The sequence below is a fragment of the Calliphora vicina genome, chromosome 1 (assembly GCF_958450345.1).
Source record: "Calliphora vicina chromosome 1, idCalVici1.1, whole genome shotgun sequence".
Classification (NCBI taxonomy): Eukaryota; Metazoa; Arthropoda; class Insecta; order Diptera; family Calliphoridae; genus Calliphora; species Calliphora vicina.
Window position 1 is genome coordinate 83,151,766 of NC_088780.1, and position 19,324 is coordinate 83,171,089.

The following is a 19,324-nucleotide window of genomic DNA, read 5'->3' on the forward strand; positions in this document are numbered from 1 at the left end:
GTTATCAGTTTAGATGGTAAGCAACTCAAATTGCTCATTGGAAAATCATTTAAGACATTTTTTTTTTTTTATTATTTCCATTATTGGTCAGCCCGTATACACATTTCAAGGACCCGGGAACATTAAGTTTGGAAGATCTAACGGCACTGGCGGCTAGAAATACTCTAGCCGAACTAGGTATTAAGGAGTACATGCCAGGACACAATAGCCATTTAAATATTGTAAAGCCTGTTCCAGAATCTGGACTATCAGCCATGGCAATAGAGTCTTTGTTACAGAACTCATTTCGCTCGAACAATATAAAAAAGGACGTATTTGGTGGAATTTATGGTGATCAAACCTTAGACAATTTGTACAGTTCTTATTTGGGTGCAATGAAATCGGCCGAATTAGAATGTGCTGTTCCACCAATATCGTGCTTTAATGACACAAGCAATTACTACTTTCGTACGTATGATGGCTCCTGTAACAATTTCCAGTACCCCGGCTATGGTATTGCTAAGTCACGGTATTCACGGATTTTAAGACCGAAATACGGCGATGGCCAATATGCTCCCAGCAAATCATCAGCAGGAAATGCTTTGCCCAATCCTCGCGTTTTATCCTTATCACTCTATGGAGAGGATACGTTATCGGATAGTTTTCGTACATTAATGACAATGCAATTTGGTCAATTCGTAGCCCACGATATCAGTCAGTTATATCGAGAAGGATTGCCGGGTAAGTGATATTATGTATTGACATCTGAATTTAAATGAGTTTAAAGGTATTTCTAAAGAGTGTTAATATACATACATAGTACATATGTATATTGAAAAGAAAACTATTTCGCTGATATGAAAAACATTCTCTTCGATCATTCTTAGTTATAAAGACAACAGTTATAAAACAAATTTAGCACAAATGAGTTTTATATAAGCTAAACTTGCGCCTACCAAATTTTGTGACGATCGGTCCATAATTAGTCATAGCTCCCATATGAGGTCCACTTCCGAAAATATCTTTAACTAGCATAAATCTCTTAAAAATGTTCGTATTCAAATAAAATAAAATTTAATACAAATATGTTATATACATATATACAAAAGTCACCAAATTGTATAACGATCGGTCCATAATTAGTCATAGCACCCATACAAAGCCCACTTCCAAAAATCATTTTAACGAGCAGAAATCTCTGATAGATGTTGGTACATTTTGAAAGAAAATTGTCCCTAAATTATTAAGAATTTATTGATCTTTCAAACTGCATTGTTAGTTTTTTTCATTTTCAAAAAATGTTTAAAAGTTATAAAGCGTTATTTACAAAATTTGTGGAAAAATTACGAAAAATTGTAATGTAGGGCACCTTAATGAGCCAATTCATTGCAAAAACTAATAGTTTTTGAACACAAAAATAAAGCTTGGACATTCTTCTTTAAAATGTTTCCTCAAAAGTAATGACAATCGTGGGCTTTGACAAAGTTATGAAGAAAACTCAAAAAAGGCCATTTTCATAAACCCGATTTTTGGCAAAAAATCGACTTGAGCGACCTCGAGAAACCTCTTCCGAAAAATCTGAAAAAAATCTCAAAAATACTTTACCCTATAAGCTTTCAAAATATGCTTGAATCCCAACAAAAATTTTATTTGTGACACACTATTGTATACGTCGCACAGTGGGGGATCTGAAAAAAGTGGAAATGCGAATAACTCTACAACTATTTAGAAAAAATTTTTTTTTTCGGAACTATGCATATTACGCGCCTCGACTTTAATTTCTTTAAAGAAAATATAACTTTTAACACCAAGGCGTACATATACATATATAATTGGGTTCTTATGAAACATTAAGACAATCTAGCTATGTCCGTCAGTTTTTTTATAAAATTTTTTTAATTTTTTTTACAAATTATTATTTTATTTTTTTGGTTGCATTTAACCCTTAAGAGCAATTCCAAATATTGAAAAAATTTGACCTTCGACCCTCAAGATTTGAGGCTTAGCGTTTTCCGATTTTAGTAAAACATTCAGACTATATTTAAATTGACCTGCACTATATATTCTGAATTGGTTTTACTTAAAAATCATGACAGTAAGGAAATTCGGCTCATTCGCCAAAATATGGCCAAAAAATTTGTTTTTTTCGAAAATAGCTAAATTTAAATCGCATGTACGGAAAAACTATAGGAGGTATTGACATACTTTTTTCACATTTTTATTCCCTATTATGTTCTAAATAAATACCCAGTGATGATCAAAAAATTCTGAAATTTGTTTAACAAAATTTTTAAAAATTTTAAATTGGTGTTTTGCTGCGATTATGTTAACTGTATCCTATGAAGATAAAAACTCATATAGAGTAGCCCAATAAAGTCTACATTCAGGAAATATAATTGTCTTACTTTAATTTAAAGCATTTTTTTCTATTTTTGACTCAGAATCAAAAATTCTAAAAACGGTGAAATTTTGGACGTGATAGGAAATGTTGCTAAACCCGTGATGTTGTTTTATTTTTTAGCATGAATTTATCTTTTTAACAAATATATTTCATTACTTTTAACTTACAAATACTGCTTTCAATAAAAAAAATTTAATTTGAATTCCTGTATGTAGACTTTATATAACTTTTGACAACTAAAAAAATCATGGAATACTTTTTTGAAAAATATGACAAAAAATGTTTTTTATTGAGTTTTTGCTAAGATACAAAGATTTCAATTTGAAATAAAAATTTTATTTATGAACATTTTTTAATGAACTTTTACATTACATTTAAAATGGAAAAATATTTTTTTTTTAAATTTGTAATCAGGAATCCCGCAATTCCCAAAAAAGTGTTGAAAAATCCCAAAAATGGTATTTTTTAGTTTTTTGGCTATAATATCCATTATCGAAACCCTTTACAAAATAATTACAAAATCTAAAATGGGTTACTATATTTTGATATCGAGTATGCGATTTGAGAATTTTTGCCCTAAAGTTGAATTTTACATAAAAATAGGAATTTTTTTAATGAACCTAATCCCCCCAGTATTACAAATTTTAAAATTTTTTCCATTTAAAATATTTAATGTAAAGTTAGCTTTTCAATAAGTAAAAATTCTTTATACAACCTCTTAGAAATTTCGCCTTTTTAAATTTTTTAAATTCAAATGCATTTAACTTTGGACTCAGTCTTGATTTTTAAGCAATTCTATCTTTACTTGATATATAAATTTGTTATTAGTCTTATAAAGGAAAAATGGAGAAAATCGGGAAATAAAAATGTTAAAAATTTAATATTCAAATGCGAATATCTCCTAAGCTATAAGAGATAATTGATAGCTACGACGTTGTTTTATGTAGTACTCGACAAGAAGATTCTATATATGTATTTTTTTAAATCGGGACACAAACGAAGAAATAGAATCGTTTTTAAAATTGAACATACCCGAGGTCTCCTACTTTGGGGACAACTGGTGGTCCAAATTCAAAACTTAAACTCTTTGCGCATGTCAAATTTCATTCACATCAGACTAGCCGTTTAGAAGTTACAGATTTATTTCCCTTTTTTCTATACCACTGTGCAACGTTGAACTCAAATGTTAATTCAATGTTAATAATACCCACAGATATATTACAGTTTGAGAGGCACTGCTGTTTAAAAGCATTATGCAACTTTAAATCAGCCGTTAAAATCGTTATATTTGAATTCAAGTACAATTTCGTAACACTATTTTAAACATCCATTTGCGAGACGAATAATCGGTGTACACTGGGTATTCGAATTATTCGATTTTTCTCTTGTTCGAATAAAACGAATAATTCGAATAAGAGATTTTAACTTGTTCGAATAATTCGATTACATGTTTAAAATTAATCGAATTATTCGAATAATTAAATTTTTTTTAAAAAAGTAAAGAATGAAGTTTTGATGTCTTTTTTTTAAATATTTTATTGTTAAAGAAAAACAAAAAATAACGTTAAAGTTAACAATTCAAGTATTGATAATGTTAAGAAACATTCTAAAACAAAGTCCATTATTAAATTTTCAACAAAAATATTCTGATCAGATTAACGAACAATCAATAAAACAATTGACTAGCAAACCCTTTAGTTTCCGTTTTTGAGCTATGCTTTAAACAATTTGAGCTAGTTGGACATGATCCTGAATTCAAATACAATATAAACATATTAAGAACTTTTTTATGTCGTTCATTAATTCGGGTTTTAAATTGAGTAACTAATTCTTTAGTAAATTAATTATTCACTATTTCTAAATTATTTATAATAAATTGTATTATACATCAAGCTCTATCAACGTTGCCGAATCTTTGCTTAGATAATTGGTCTTGGGCAATTACACAATAAAAGGAATCTATCCAAATTTTGATATCATTGTCAGTGAACGTGGCTAATTTGAAGTCAGACAGTCCATGATTGACGTACTTATAAATACGAAAAAGGTTTATTACCATGTTAGACAAAGATGTCCATCGATGTTTAACATCATATATAAGACGAGCTCTATGTTTTTCTTGCAACAGAACATAACTTTGTAATATTTTGTGTTTATCATTGGATTAATTAAATATTTTCCAACACTTACGTACGCGGTTAATAACATCACTTATATACATATATTTTGAAATCATGGCCATAATCTATTTCAATGTAATGATTATAAATGTCATCCGCAATATCACTTTCGACGACCGTTTCAAAATCACATTCTCCATCACATTCAACTCCACTTTAATCTAAGTCACAATTTTGATTATTAATTTCGATTCTTCTAATATTTCGCCAGCTAAATAACAAATATTTTATTCCGTACCTTTTATTTTCAAGTCCTAAGTTAAACATTTTGAAAGATTTGTTTTTAGAATTGTAACTTCTTGCAGTAATATTTATATATGGGGGATTTCACGTCAAGTGAACCAACTTTTAAAATCGATGTCTTCCGATCGGGATGAGATTTTTCTCATCCATGTAACTTATTACTTATTGTTCTTAGCAAAATGTGTTCCAAATAGTTTAGATAGCTATTTCTTCAATCTTTCGAAAAAAAATATTTAAAAAAAAAAAATTTTAACATTTTTTTTTCAAAATCAAAAACTTTTTTAACTTTTTTTTCAAAATGGGCCCTTTTTTTCTTAAAATAAAGCTTAGATATTTTCCTTGAAGACCTATTTGGTCGCTTAGTGGGATGCGAGTAGGATATATAGCAAAATAAATGTTTTGTAACTCAAGATATACAATTTTTGATTTTTTTTCGGCAAAATCGAACTTTTTTTCAAAAGGGGCCCTTTTTTATTTTTTTTTTGCTCAAAAGAAAGCTTAGGTCTATTCCTTTAAAGCTTTTTGGTCTCGTAGTGGGATGCAAGTGGGATAGTATCAAAATAAATGTTCTAGTACAAAAATTGTATGTCTTGACTTACAAAATATTTATTTTGATAGATATTCCACACTTCGTTTTATTCGATTATTCTACATAAAATTGTTCGAATTATTCGTTATTCGAAAATGGCCATTTTTAAATTGTTCGAATAATTATTCGTAATAAATTATTCGATTAATCGAACGATCATTAGTCGAATGAATACCCTAGTGTACACACAGTCACTAAAGTATACGTACGATCGACTTATTGTATTTAAAAAATACAAGGCCTGACTTATTCATTCACCTGACTCATCAGTGAATGAATGCATGAGTGAATGAATGAGTCAGGCCTTAAATTTTTATATAATAGATGTTTACAAAAAAGCCCAATAAGTCCATCGTACGTATACTTTAGTAACTGTGTGTACATATATATCTCCTTGTATTTGTTGAAATGGGTTTTCCGAAGCTTCCTTATAACCTAAGCATCAAAATTTTGGAATTGAAAAACTGCTTACTGAGCTATATACACAAAAACCCACGACTACTTAAATTTTTACCCAAAATGTACAAATATCAATTTCGGAAGCTCCCAGATAATGGATAGAACTAAAAACACTAAAAAATTACAGAAATACACTCTAAAATATCTGTGTTGAAAAGATATTAAAAAACATGTTTTTAAACAAAATACATACAGAATTATAAAAAGTTATTATGATATAAGGGTACATAAATACTAGTAGGATGACTCTTATTTGTGTTGAATTTTAATTGGATAGCAATATTTTTAAGAGATTTATGCACTCGCGCTATGGCTAATTACTAACTGATCGTCATGAAATCAGAGATTTATGTTCAGTAAATCTGTGGTCAATTTTGAATCCATCAGTACAAACGCAATTCCCCACCCCACTCTGTTGGTGTAGAGTATAATATATGTATTCAATAAATTAAAGAAAAGGTTCGACGAGGTAGATTCGAATTTTGTTAATGTCTATTCCCAGGAAGTTACAAAATGAAATTAGTAAGTATAGTCATTAGACGTGCTTCATATTTTGCTATTTGAACAACATGGACTGAAAGAGATGAATAAACGTTAAAGAATTTTTTAATTTCGAAAATTATTGCATAAAACTCTACAATAATATATAAAAAAAATATGTTTTACGTTTTCTTTAATATATTTTAGATGATTGTTGTGCAAATCCGAAGCATAAAATGTGTTATTCCATCGCATTACATCCCTTCGGGCCGATCGCAATGACGTCGGGTAAAACGTGTCTAAGCTTTGCTCGCAGTTTATCCGATAAGGATATAGCATGCCCACCCAGTGGTTTACCTTACGCGGAGAAGATTACAACAACTACCGCCTTTTTGGATCTATCGTCAATTTATGGCAATTCACTGGAACAAAACATAAAAATGCGGCAATACAAGGGTGGTTTGCTGAAAACCAGTTGGTACAATAGTAAACAATTTTTACCAGTCAAATCCAGCTTAAACGGCGAATGTCCCGCAAATAACGAACAATGCTACAGCATACCCGATGACAGGAATCAATTTACACCAACAATTGCTGTTCTGCAAACGATATTCGTCAGAGAACACAATCGTTTGGCGAATATTTTGTCCAGAATAAATCCCCAATATTCGGATGAAAGAGTTTTCCAAATAGCACGAAAAATCAATATAGCTCAATATCAAAAGATTACTTACTACGATTGGCTACCGCTCATTTTAGGATCCATGTATAGTATTGCCAATCGTTTGATACATTCCGTTTCGCCTTACGATTATGTAAACGATTATGATGGAAATTTGGATCCTGCACCATTTGCCGAATATGCTGCTGCTGCGTTCCGTTATGTACATCAATCAATTCCAGGATGGTTTTCGTAAGAATTAAATTTGTCCATATTTAAAATAACATGAAGTGCTAATTAATGCATTCCATTATTCTTTAGAATGGTCTCTTCCGGACGTAATAGCAATCAAACTATGCGCTTGAGTGACTATTTCGACCGTCAAGATTCCATGAAGCTTCTGATGGATGGAAACAACTTTGATTCACTAATACGCGGCTTAGCTACCCAACTAGAGAAGCGTGCGGACAGTAATGTGGATCGGGAGGTATGATAAACCATTGAAACTGATTATTTGGCTTAAATACAAATACATTACTTGTTTCGTTTTAATAAAACCAGCTCAAACATCATTTCGATCGTAAGACTTTTGATGAATTTGGTACTGACTTAAAGGCCATAGATATTCAACGAGGGCGAGATTACGGTTTACCCAGTTATAATGATTATAGAGAACATTGTGGCCTAGCAAGAGCATATCACTGGTCGGATTTGTTAAATGAAATTCCAGATGAGGTATAAAAAAAACAATATCATGAGTTTGAGTTGTAATTTTTGAATTACAACACTAATTATCAAGCTATATACATATGTACATTAGGGATATAACTATTGACAATTTTTGCAAATATGCAAATTAGCATAGCATAGTCGAGTAGAGCATTAAAAATATAAAAAATCACGGTATTACTTTTTCGCGGTTGTTAAAAAAGTTCACGCACCAAACGCAATAAAGTTTTTCATGAAATATTTTCAATTATTTTGAAATACAATATATTTTATTTCAATAATAACTGCGAACATACTTCAAAAGATAGGCTTCAAAAGCAACACTGCAATGCATAGTGTTCATAAACGCAATAGATTTTGTTTTGGCAATGTCGCAAGTTCAATATTGTATGGCAATGCTTGTCCATGCGCAGCATCTGTTAAATTTTTGAACTGTTTTTATTTATGATTCTTTACAAAACATTTATGCGTTCATGAATGTCACAAAGTATTGCTTTGCCTTGTAATTGCTTTGCATTACTGCGTTTATGAAGTCGGCCATAATTTTTAAATAAGGGAAGTAGTATTTTGTAAGTGTGAGGAAGTCCTCACACTTACAAAAAAAATTATGAAATTATTTATATAATTTTTCAGAGAAAAACAAGTTTGGTTTATTTTAGAAATTGGTGTTGGTGCGTGATGTTTTTGATTCCAAATGACCTAAAAAAATGATTTTGATTACTTATACAACATTGGCCATCACGTGGTGGTATGCCAAAAATTTCGCCAAAATTAGTTATATGCCTAATGTACATACATATATAAATATTTATATCTCGTATTTAAGGGCACACATAAAATCAATAATAATAATAATACCTATTTTTTTATTAATTTATTTTAGAAAATTGAATTACTGAAAAAGTTTTATGCATCTCCAAATGATATTGATTTGACTATTGGCGGTTCATATGAAAGACACTCTAGTGAATCCATGTTAGGTCCAACATTCCAATGTATTATTGGAAAACAATTTTTTAAAACACGCGTAGCGGATCGTTTCTTCTATGAACACGAGGACAGAAATTCCGGTTTTACAAGAGGTAAATATTATTATACAACATTTGTTCAAGTTAATGATTATAATCATTATTAATTTTTATTTTATTAATTCGGTAACGGCATTTTAGAGTAAAAGGTAGCCAACCTTGAACATTTTTTGCAATAGCTAACAACTTGCTCTAATTCCAAGGCGAATTTAAACATGGTGGATGAAGTGAAGTGGTTAATTCAAATTAGTTAATTCCAGCAAATTCATTAATCACTTTAGTGGGGAGGGTATTATGCGTTTGTACAGATGTTTGTAACGCCCAAAAATATTAGTCTAACGCCCACCTTATAGTATACCGATCGACTGAGTCGATTAAACGATGTCCGTCCATCTGGCTGGCTGGCTGTCCATGTAAACCTTGTGCGCAGAGTACAGGTCGCAATTTTGAAGATATTTCAATAAAATTTGGAACATATAATAAAGACGGAGCCTATTGAAAATGGCAGAAATCGGTCCATTATTTCACCAACCCCCATACAAATGACCTCCCGAACTTTATCCGTCATAAATGGTTAAATCATATAGGTATCTACACAAATTTCGCTCCAAATAAGTTTTATATATACAGAAATCATGTCACCTAATTTTATGATGATCGGTCCTTAATTAGTCGTAGCTCCCATATAAGGCCCGCTGCCGAAAATCACTTTAGCAACCATAAATCTCTTAAAACTGAGATAAAAATCAACACAAATAACTTTCATATAGACAATAATCACACGACCTAATTTCATGGTGATCGGTCCATAATTGGTCATAGCTCCCATATAAGGCCCATTTCGAAAATCACTTACGAATATAAATTATTGAAATTTTAAAAGAAAAATGTTTTTGCTCATTTACTTAGTGTAGGGTATTATATGGTCGGCCTTGACCGACCATACTTTCTTACTTGTAGGTATGGAGTTTGATATTCAAAACAATTCTTCCACTGTTTAGAATTCGCTGAAGTATGTATTTTAGATTATTCCGGTATATTTGAATTTTGTGAATTATGCCTATTTTACATCATAATTATCAGGTAGTGTTTCTTACGAACACACTAGATTCGTGTAATTTTTAGAACCAAAACTTTTCCACAAATATTTTTCAAACTGTCTAAGAAATTATAAATCGTTTTTATCGATTGATTTTAACAACTTTAAACAACCGCATTTTTTCTTAATAAATTTTAAAGGTCTATTCGTCTAGGACCATTCTATTCGATTTAGGCCTTTGGTGCCTAAAAAGTTCAATATATTTTGTGGGCCTATTGTTCATGCAATACTACGTACAGTTTTGCTGTTGCGACATATTCGACATGACCGCTCTCAGAATTTTCGAATATTTCCCTAAAGAGGATGTATTAGCGGACAATTTTACTTTTTTATCGACACTTCAAATAAGTGTTCGTGCTTCACTAATACGAACCGCCAAAAATATTACATACAAATTGAGAAAATAACAATAGGGGAGAGGGGGCACCTTTGAACACTTTTTGGCTCAAGCCTTATAAAAATTTATATTTTTGAATTATTTGACTTTTTAAATAATTAAAAATTAATAGTTCGATTTAAATTTTTTTTATTGGATGAAGACATTGTGTTCAAATGTGCCCCCATATGGGGCAGTTTTGAACACCATTTTTTTCTTATAGCGTTTATGTACAAAACTACCATAAACAGTTCTATTTTCATTATATATAATAAATTCGATTTATTTATTAGGAAAAACATTTAAAAATAAAAATAATAAATTTATTTCACGAAAGAAAACACTTTTTTATACTATGTTCACATTTGCAGAGTTAATCATCTCAAACGTGATTAAGCTCTAATCACTTCAAAATCGAAATGATTATCAATACTTTTAAATGATTTGTTAATCACTTCAAATTGACATGATTAAAACATAATCCCTTCATTAATCAAAAAAAATCAAACCGACTATAATGTAGCATCGGCCACCTTTCAGTGTAGTACCGATAAATAAATTTTGACAGAAGTTTTTTTTTTCATTAAAAAACCTTAAATAATCATCAATGTTCACAATTTCATAATTAAAAAGTTTAAAATAATCTGCTGACATATTTAATAAAGTATTTATTTTCACATTTAATGCCTTAAAGAAATATAAATTAGTTTGTTGTTTATTATTTGTCAACTTAATCATTTTAGTGCCTACTTAATCATCTCAAATGTAATGTTAACGGCTTTGATTAACTTAATCAAAATTTAGCTTCAACGCGTTTAAAACATTTTTTTTTTGGTTTTTAATAAATTGAGCTGATGGCAAAAGGAAAAAGGACACGAAGGAAAAAAAACACTGGGGAAAAACGTTGGGCATTGAAAAATGTCTACTTCCTCTAGTATTACGCTGTTAATGACTAATGGTTGATTATTTCCTTAAACTTAAAAACGATCTCGAATGTTAGCTTCCTTAATGAAACTAATTAACTGAGAGTATATACCGGAAGTGTGAACATAGCATTACAAAAAAAAAAATTAAAAAAATTACAGTTGCACTGCAAAAATATGATCACCCAACTACATTCGGTCGACGACTAACAAAAACTAGCGAAAGTTGTTGACGTTGCGGAAAAAATTGTTAACTGAGATTTTATTAACATTGTTCAAAGGTGCTCCTGTTTAAACATGCCCCCTTCTCCCCTATATAGTTGTAAAACTTTACAATACCTGAGTTTAGTATAAAGTGCGAACAGTCTTGCACCATTGCAAATGCAAAATTTCATACAAAACAAAATACACACAAAACGCTATAAAATTTTGCATTTGCAATGCGAATGAACTCCGTTAATTATGAAGATAAAGTTTCAGGATTACTTTAGTAAAATATCAATTTTACCAGTTTCAATTCGGGTTTACCCGATTACGAGTCTCTAATCCGATACAATTATAATACACGTTCTAATTTTTCTGATATATTAATCTATTCACAGAGCAATTGGCTGAAATACGAAAAATTAGTTTCGCAAGTATTTTGTGCGCTAATGGAAACAGTTTACAATGCATCCAATCAAATGTATTTGTCTTTCCTAATTACCAGTAAGTTATATTCTGCATATACATACATACAGTTACTAAAGTATACGTACGATTGACTTTTTGGGCCTTTTTTTAAAAAGCTATATATTTAAAAATACAAGGCCAGACTCATTTATTCACTTACTCACTCATTCACTTACTCATCAGTTATGAGTAAGTGAGTGAATGAATGAGTCAGGCCTTGTATTTTTAAATATATAGATTTTTTTAAAAAAAGGCCCAAAAAGTCGATCGTACGTATACTTTAGTAACTGTGTGTATATGTATTGTTTTTTATATTATTATATACATACATAAGAATTTTAACAATTTATTTATTTTATATTTTTTAGAAATAATTTAATAAATTGCAAGGCTTTTCCCCAACTGGATCTTAGATTATGGAAGGACAATGTACACTATTAAAAATGGTCGAGTAAAAAAAACGAGACCGGGTATTTTAATTATATATTTTTTATATTAATTTATTTTTTACTATAAAATAAAAGGCTTTTATTTATAAAATCTTATGGATCGCATTATACATTAAATTACTAAATTATCTCCAATGGTGATTATGAATATAGCCTGGAGAACATTGCTTTGTTCCCACTTATCGAATCAGCAAAAATATAGGAGTGATGGTAGAATGATAAATAAAATTTGATATGTTGGTCTCTGATAGTCCAATAATAAATAAAAGGACACGCCTACCTCCCATATATCCTGAATTTAAAAAAGGTAATTGTACCTAGAATAACTAAAAAAATGGTATACATATATTCTTACGGTGCAGAAATAAACAAAAATGAATAAAAAATATAATTGTATAGTTAATTTATTGAGACTTTTTTCAAGAATAATTGTGGTTTAAAAAATACATATTAAAGTAACATTTAAGATTATAATGTAATGTCTTAAAATGATTGTTAAAGTGAATACACAGTACCAAACTTGACAATAAATGTATACAATTTTTTGTGAAAAATTTAATGCAAATGCCCTTGCTCCCTTGCTAACAGTGCGTACCAAAGTATACCATTTCTACAATATACATTTATTAAAAATATGCTATGACGTTATTCCATCTTTCTGGCAACATATGAATTCCAAGCCAAAAGAACTGCTCATCTTTTGAGGCCATGAACGAGTAAAAAAAATTGGATTAAGACATACTTTTTCCGATTTTGACCCATTGTACGACTTACTATGGCGTTATATATGCCGTATCAAAGGTCTTTGAAATATCTATCATTAGATATCCATGTTGTCTATAATAATGACTTAGTAATATAGAAATTGATAAAAAAAAAAATTGGTCAAAAATCTAGGTTGTCCTTTTTTTCCTTATATCTCGATTTTAAATATCAACCGAACCGGATATATTGATGTATGAATCATATATGTAAGTTATTTGCGGGCTACGGAATGTTGATTTCAACATACAGACGGACATGGCTATATCGGCTCCGCTATCTATAACGATCCAGAATATATATATTTTGTGGGGTAGCAAATCAAAACCACAGAAACGGAATGGCAAACATATACATATATACTAGGGTATTCATTCGAATAATGATCGTTCGATTAATCAAATAATTTCTTACGAATAATTATTCGAACAACTTAAAAATTACCATTTTCGAATAACGAATAATTCGCACAATTTTATTTAGAACTAGCTGGACAGCTAGCTAGACAGACGCTGTCCTGTCCATATTAAAAAATGCTTGTGTTTGATTTGTGAATTTGTAAGAAGCGGTTTGAAATGGGTAAAAATAGTTAAAAAGAAAAAAACAAGTAAGAGAGCTATATTCGGCTGTGCCGAATCTTATATACCCTTCACCAAATTATACTTTAAAATACATTTTTTTAAATATTTTTAGGTAAACAAAATTTAATTTTTTTTTTTAAACTGTTTTTCAAAATTTTTTTTTTTGAAATTGTTTTTTAATTTTTTTTAAAAAAAGTTTTTTCAAATTTTTTTTTTTTAGATTTTAAATTTTTTGTTTTTGGAAAAAAAATGTATGACAAAAAAATTTTTTGATGGAAAAAAAATTCGTGTTAAAAAATATTTTTCCCAATTTTGACCCATTGTAGGTCCAACTTACTATAGCCTTATCTACATCGTTGCAATGGACTTTGAAATATCTTTCATTAGATATCCATATTGTCTATATTAATGACTTAGTAATCCTGATATAGATCAAAAATAATTCAAAACTCGAGGTTGTCCCGGTTTTTTGCCCATATCTCCGTTATTTATGGACCGATTTTGCTGATTTTAAATAGCAAACTTCTCACGAAGGTGAAGGGTATAAAAACGTATTGTTGAATAATAATTTGTATTCATATAGGACATAGAATAAAATATACAAAAAGCGCTACTGAGAGACAAAGAACCTAAGTTGGTTGTCAAAAACCTAAGTCTTGCAACAACAGAATACATGTAAATCAATGTACATATTTCAAGTTTTTATATAAGTAATCGAATTTTGGTCTGAAAAATGAGTGATCACAGATCGAGCTCTTTTTCTTGATTAATCGCTTATTGGCCAAGTTATTAGCGAATTTAGATATTTTAGTTTTTATATAAAAAAACGTTTTTTGTTTAGAAATATGAGTGATCACAGATCGAGCTCCTTTTCTTGATTCAACGCTTATTGACCAAGTTATTAGCGAATTTAGATATTTTGAGTTTTTATATAAAAAATCGATTTTTGGTCAGAAATATGAGTGATCACAGATCGAACTCTTTTCTTGATTCAACGCCTATTGGCCAAGTTATTAGCGAATTTAGATACTTTGTGTTTTTACATAAAAAATCGATTTTTTGTTAAGAAATATGAGTGATCACAGATCGAGCTCCTTTTCTTGATTCAACGCTTATTGACCAAGTTATTAGCGAATTTAGATATTGTGAGTTTTTATATAAAAAAATCGATTTTTTGTCAGAAATATGAGTGATCACAGATCGAGCTCCTTTTCTTGATTAAATGCTTATTGGCCAAGTTGTTAGCGAATTTAGATATAGTTTTTAGATAGTTTTTATATAAAAAATCGATTTTTTGTCAGAAATGTAAGTGATCACAGATTAAGTTCCTTTTCTTGATTAAGCGCTTATTGCCCAAGTTACTAGCGAATTTAGATATTGTGAGTTTTTACATAAAAAAAATTGATTTTTGTTTAGAAATATGAGTGATCACAGATCGAGCTCCTTTCCTTGATTAAACGCTTATTTGCCAAGTTATTAGCGAATTTAGATATTGTGAGTTTTTATATAAAAAATTGATTTTTGGCCAGAAATATGAGAGATCACAGATCGAGATCTTTTGCTTGATTAAACTCTTATTGGCCAAGTTATTAGCGAATTTAGAATGAAATACGTATTTTTAATTAGATTTTTAAAGTTTATATAAAAAATGTGTTTGTATCCTCTAAATTAATTTTGTTGTATGACAAAGAATGAGTAATTTTATTTTCTATGTAGTTTTATTTCAATGGATATTTTCTCGTGATCTCATTTTCGAATATTAATTAATATTTTTAGTTTTAAATTTTAATAAAGCAGTTAATAATAAAAGAATTTCACGTTCAAGCATGTAACAATTTCGCTAACATGAACCCCCTTGGTTTTAATTAGTTCACATTACATTACATTAGTGCACTGTATTTTGTTGTTGTGTCAGCCATAAAAGTTGAGAGAGTAATTATTTTTACTCTCAGTTACGCCTCTAGTTCTTCCCTGTGATTATGGTGTTCTATTTACATTTTGATTGAAAGATCGATGTACAGTTAACCAATTCAAATATAAAAATACTTTTCGATTGTTCATTGCAATGCTGATGTTGTTCCGACACGGGAACAGGCGACATACAATTGACCATTGGAGAAGCATGGATTTTCAAGGTTAATGCCGCAAACATGCAATAAATGCCCTTGAGATTTGTTAATTGTCGTTGCGAATGCAAGCCGTAACGGAAACTGCAAGCGTTTAAAATCGAATGACATGTCGGATCAATGGTATCAAAACGGCTTCTCCTTTGTACTTACCATTAAGTATTGTTGTTTCGATGAGTTTATTCATCAGGATTTTTACCGCAAGTCTGGTGTTATTACAAAGACGTGGTTGGTTTATTCGCTTGTGGCGTACGGTTGTTTTTTAAGAGAAAAAAAAGCGTGTTAGTGTTTACAGTTACTTTTTACTGTGGAATTTCCTACAAAGATCTGTAATTTCTATTTGAATTGGTGTTTATTTTCCAAATTTTTACGTGATTATTAATATCTTAGTTGCGTGTTAAAAATCTCGAGGATGGGGACGACGCGTCCCCTGTTGCTCACGCATCATCACAGCCGGATTTCGAAAATTTCTTTCAATCGAATTTGATTACTGATTGTAGAAAGTCGGGTGTTAATGTGAAAATGACAAATTCTAATCCTGATGTCTCGACACCTTTGGCCAAGAACAACAAGGTAACCTCATTACCTTGCGTGTTAATGTGAAAAGAACAAATTCTAATCCTGATGTCTCGGCACCTTTGGCCAAGAACAACAAGGTAACCTCATTAAAATCGTCAACTCCATCTGATCTCAGTTCATCTTTGACGAATTTAGATTACACTGTACCTCAGTTTTTGAGTAATTTGAGATCTATAATGGCGGCTTCAAGATGCGCTAGAATGGATGTAGTTCCGGAGGTATGTAATAAAGTTGAGGTTGTACCCAATGGACAATATGGGGTATCTCAGGGTGAAACTATAATTTCTAGACAAAATTTTTACCCGGGGGATCATGAGGGTGATTTCTTAGTTTTGGTTGATTCCTCTAATGCTGACCCTGGCAGTGAGAAAATTCGTAATTCTCCTTTTCTATATCAGAAGATTAGGAAGGTAGAAGTTAATGGCATTCGTCTTATCACTCCTGTAGGTAGAACTTTGTACCGCATTAAGTTTGATTCTGCTGCTAATGAATTTGTTGATAAGGATTTGAGTCAGATTGGTTTGAAGGCTTTTATTCCAGATCCCTTTGTTTATTCTTATTGAGTGATTCATGGCATTCCCTTGGAGTTGTCGGACGATTATATTTTTGAGTCTGCAACTTCTGACGTTGATATTGTGTCTGCTAAGAGGTTTGTTAAGAAGGATAAGGACAGTGGTAAGGAAACGCCAACGTACTCTGTGAAGATTGGTTTTCGCCTATTTCGAAGCACATTATTTTGGATTTTTCTCATATTACCATGCCACAATTATGGTCGCCTTGGTCACACATCAAAAGGTTGTCGTTCCAAGAAGAGATGTTTGAATTGTTCTAATGAGATTTGTGATGGCAATTGCATTAGTGTCTTTTGTGTGGAGGTCTATCTCATTCCAGCAGAGATAGGAAATTGTGTCCCAAATGGCGCGAGGAGGATGATATTTTGAAAATTATGACCTCTCTAGAACTGAGGTGATAAAATCATATTCGACTAATCAGTTTGATATATTTAATGAATATGATGGGAATTTCACATCCCTACCGGTGGCTAAGTCTACCCCTGTGAAGGATAGGGATCAGGAAGTTAATAGGATTCTTACCAGACGGAGGTATAATCGTGTAGTGTATGCGAAGCCTCCACCACCTAGGCATGTACCTAATTATGTACCTCTTCAACCTGTTGATACTGACCCTTCTATGCCGGTGATTTACAGGGAGAATAAAGCTAAGGTTTCGGATTTTGAGAAAATCTTTGCTGAATTCTCTTCTTTTGTTAAGGATTTCTTTACCAAGGATTGCAGTGGTTCCCACCTTCGTGTACTTAATGATTTCAACAATAAAATATCTAATGCTCTTTCTGATTTAATTACACCTGGTGATCCATCGTCTTCTCCTTCTAATTAATAATAAAGATTTTACAGCACAATGTCCAGAGTTTAAGATCAAACAAGTCTTCCATTGAGTTTACATCAACAATTATAACGTTGATGTTTGTTAATTTTCTGAGATTTTAAAAGTTGACGATTCAGATCCCAACTGTAAACTTTTGAATTACAATATTTTTTCCAAAACTCGTCCTGATAATTATGGCGGTTGTGCCATATGCGTCAGGAAATCTATACGTGCCAGAAGGATTGGTTTTTCAACCAATTTGGATGTGATTATTGTAAAAACCCTTAATTTGGACCCAAACTTTACTTTTGTATCGATTTACTTTTCACCCAGTCTATCCACTGGTACTTGTGCAGCTGAATTGTCGCGTTTATTGTCTTTTCTTGAGGGCATGCGCAATGTTATAATAGGAGTAGATTTCAACGCTCGTCATTCCCTTTGGGGTGACAGGCTGGACTCTTCCCGAGGATGTTGTTTTAGAGACATTTTCAGTCGATCAGATTTTGTATGTTTGAATGATGGTTCCATCACTTTTCTTCCTCATTTAGATAGCGACTAAATCAGTCAGTCCAATGGCGGACTTGTTCCATGTGGTCTGGTGGTTCCCATCATTTTCCTATTATTATTGAGATTGGTGATGTAGCGGTTTCACCGACCAAATTTCTTTCTAAACGCAGACTCTTGCAGAATATGTCGACAATAGAACTGGAACCAGATATGGATTGTATTATGAACTCCCTTAGGAATGAAATTTCTAATGCAACATTCAAGTCCGGTAAATTTGTGCCCAAGGCTTGATGGAATGGTGGTCTTTCATGTCTCTTCAGGAAACATATTGCAGCAAGGAGTAAGGCTCTTAAGTATCCAACACAGGAGAATCTGGAGGATTACTGTAAATGCTTCGGATGCCTGGAAATTGGCGGCTCGGAAAGCTAGAAGTGATGATTAATAAAAAGAATAGAGGAAGTGAATAATCAACCAAATACTGCTGCTGCATGGCGTTTTGTCAATAGTTTGAAGGATTACAACTCCAATGGACCCTGAATGTGGGATGATGATGCTAATGGTTCTTTCTTGAGGCATTTGGCGGATCAAGTTTCATGTAGGGATCTTCTAGGCCATCGGATATGAATATTACACCTTTCTCATTTAAGCAGTTCACTGATGTTCTTGACTCAAGGAAACGAGCCTCTGCGGGGGGTCTGGATCGAGTCACTTATGATATGGTTAAATCCTTGTCTGTTGTATCTAAGGAGTCTCTTTTGCACGTTTTCAATAACTTATTTCTTGATTGTACTTTGCATCCACATTGGAGGAAGATTAAGGTTGTTCCCATTCCCAAGAGGCATGTTTCACTAGATAATTTCAGTTTTTTTTAAGTTGTTGAATATGAGGTAAAGAAAAGGTTGACTACGGCTGTCGATGCTTTGGGAGTCTTACCTGCTCGTTCCTTTGCTTACAGAGGGAGAATGTCGACGACAACGTGTTTGAATGAGTTTCTTTTCAGGTTGTCATATCTCAAGTCAACAGGTTTGAGAGTTGTGTTGGCATCTATTGATATCAGCAATGCCTACGACTGTGTGAATGTTTCCATACTAATATCCCTATCACACATGTGGTTT

The 19,324-nt window shown here is 31.4% G+C and overlaps 1 protein-coding gene across 1 annotated transcript; it reads left to right on the forward strand.

Annotated features, from left to right (window-relative positions):
- The first annotated feature begins 98 nt into the window (after positions 1-98).
- LOC135949543 (peroxidase) lies at positions 99-12,280 on the forward strand. Its single transcript, XM_065499134.1, has 7 exons — positions 99-720; positions 6,539-7,244; positions 7,314-7,479; positions 7,554-7,727; positions 8,605-8,803; positions 11,750-11,855; positions 12,188-12,280. The coding sequence occupies exons 1-7, from the start codon at positions 192-194 to the stop codon at positions 12,258-12,260; spliced, it is 1,953 nt and encodes a 650-aa protein (XP_065355206.1). The 5' UTR covers positions 99-191; the 3' UTR covers positions 12,261-12,280.
- The last annotated feature ends 7,044 nt before the right edge of the window (positions 12,281-19,324 follow it).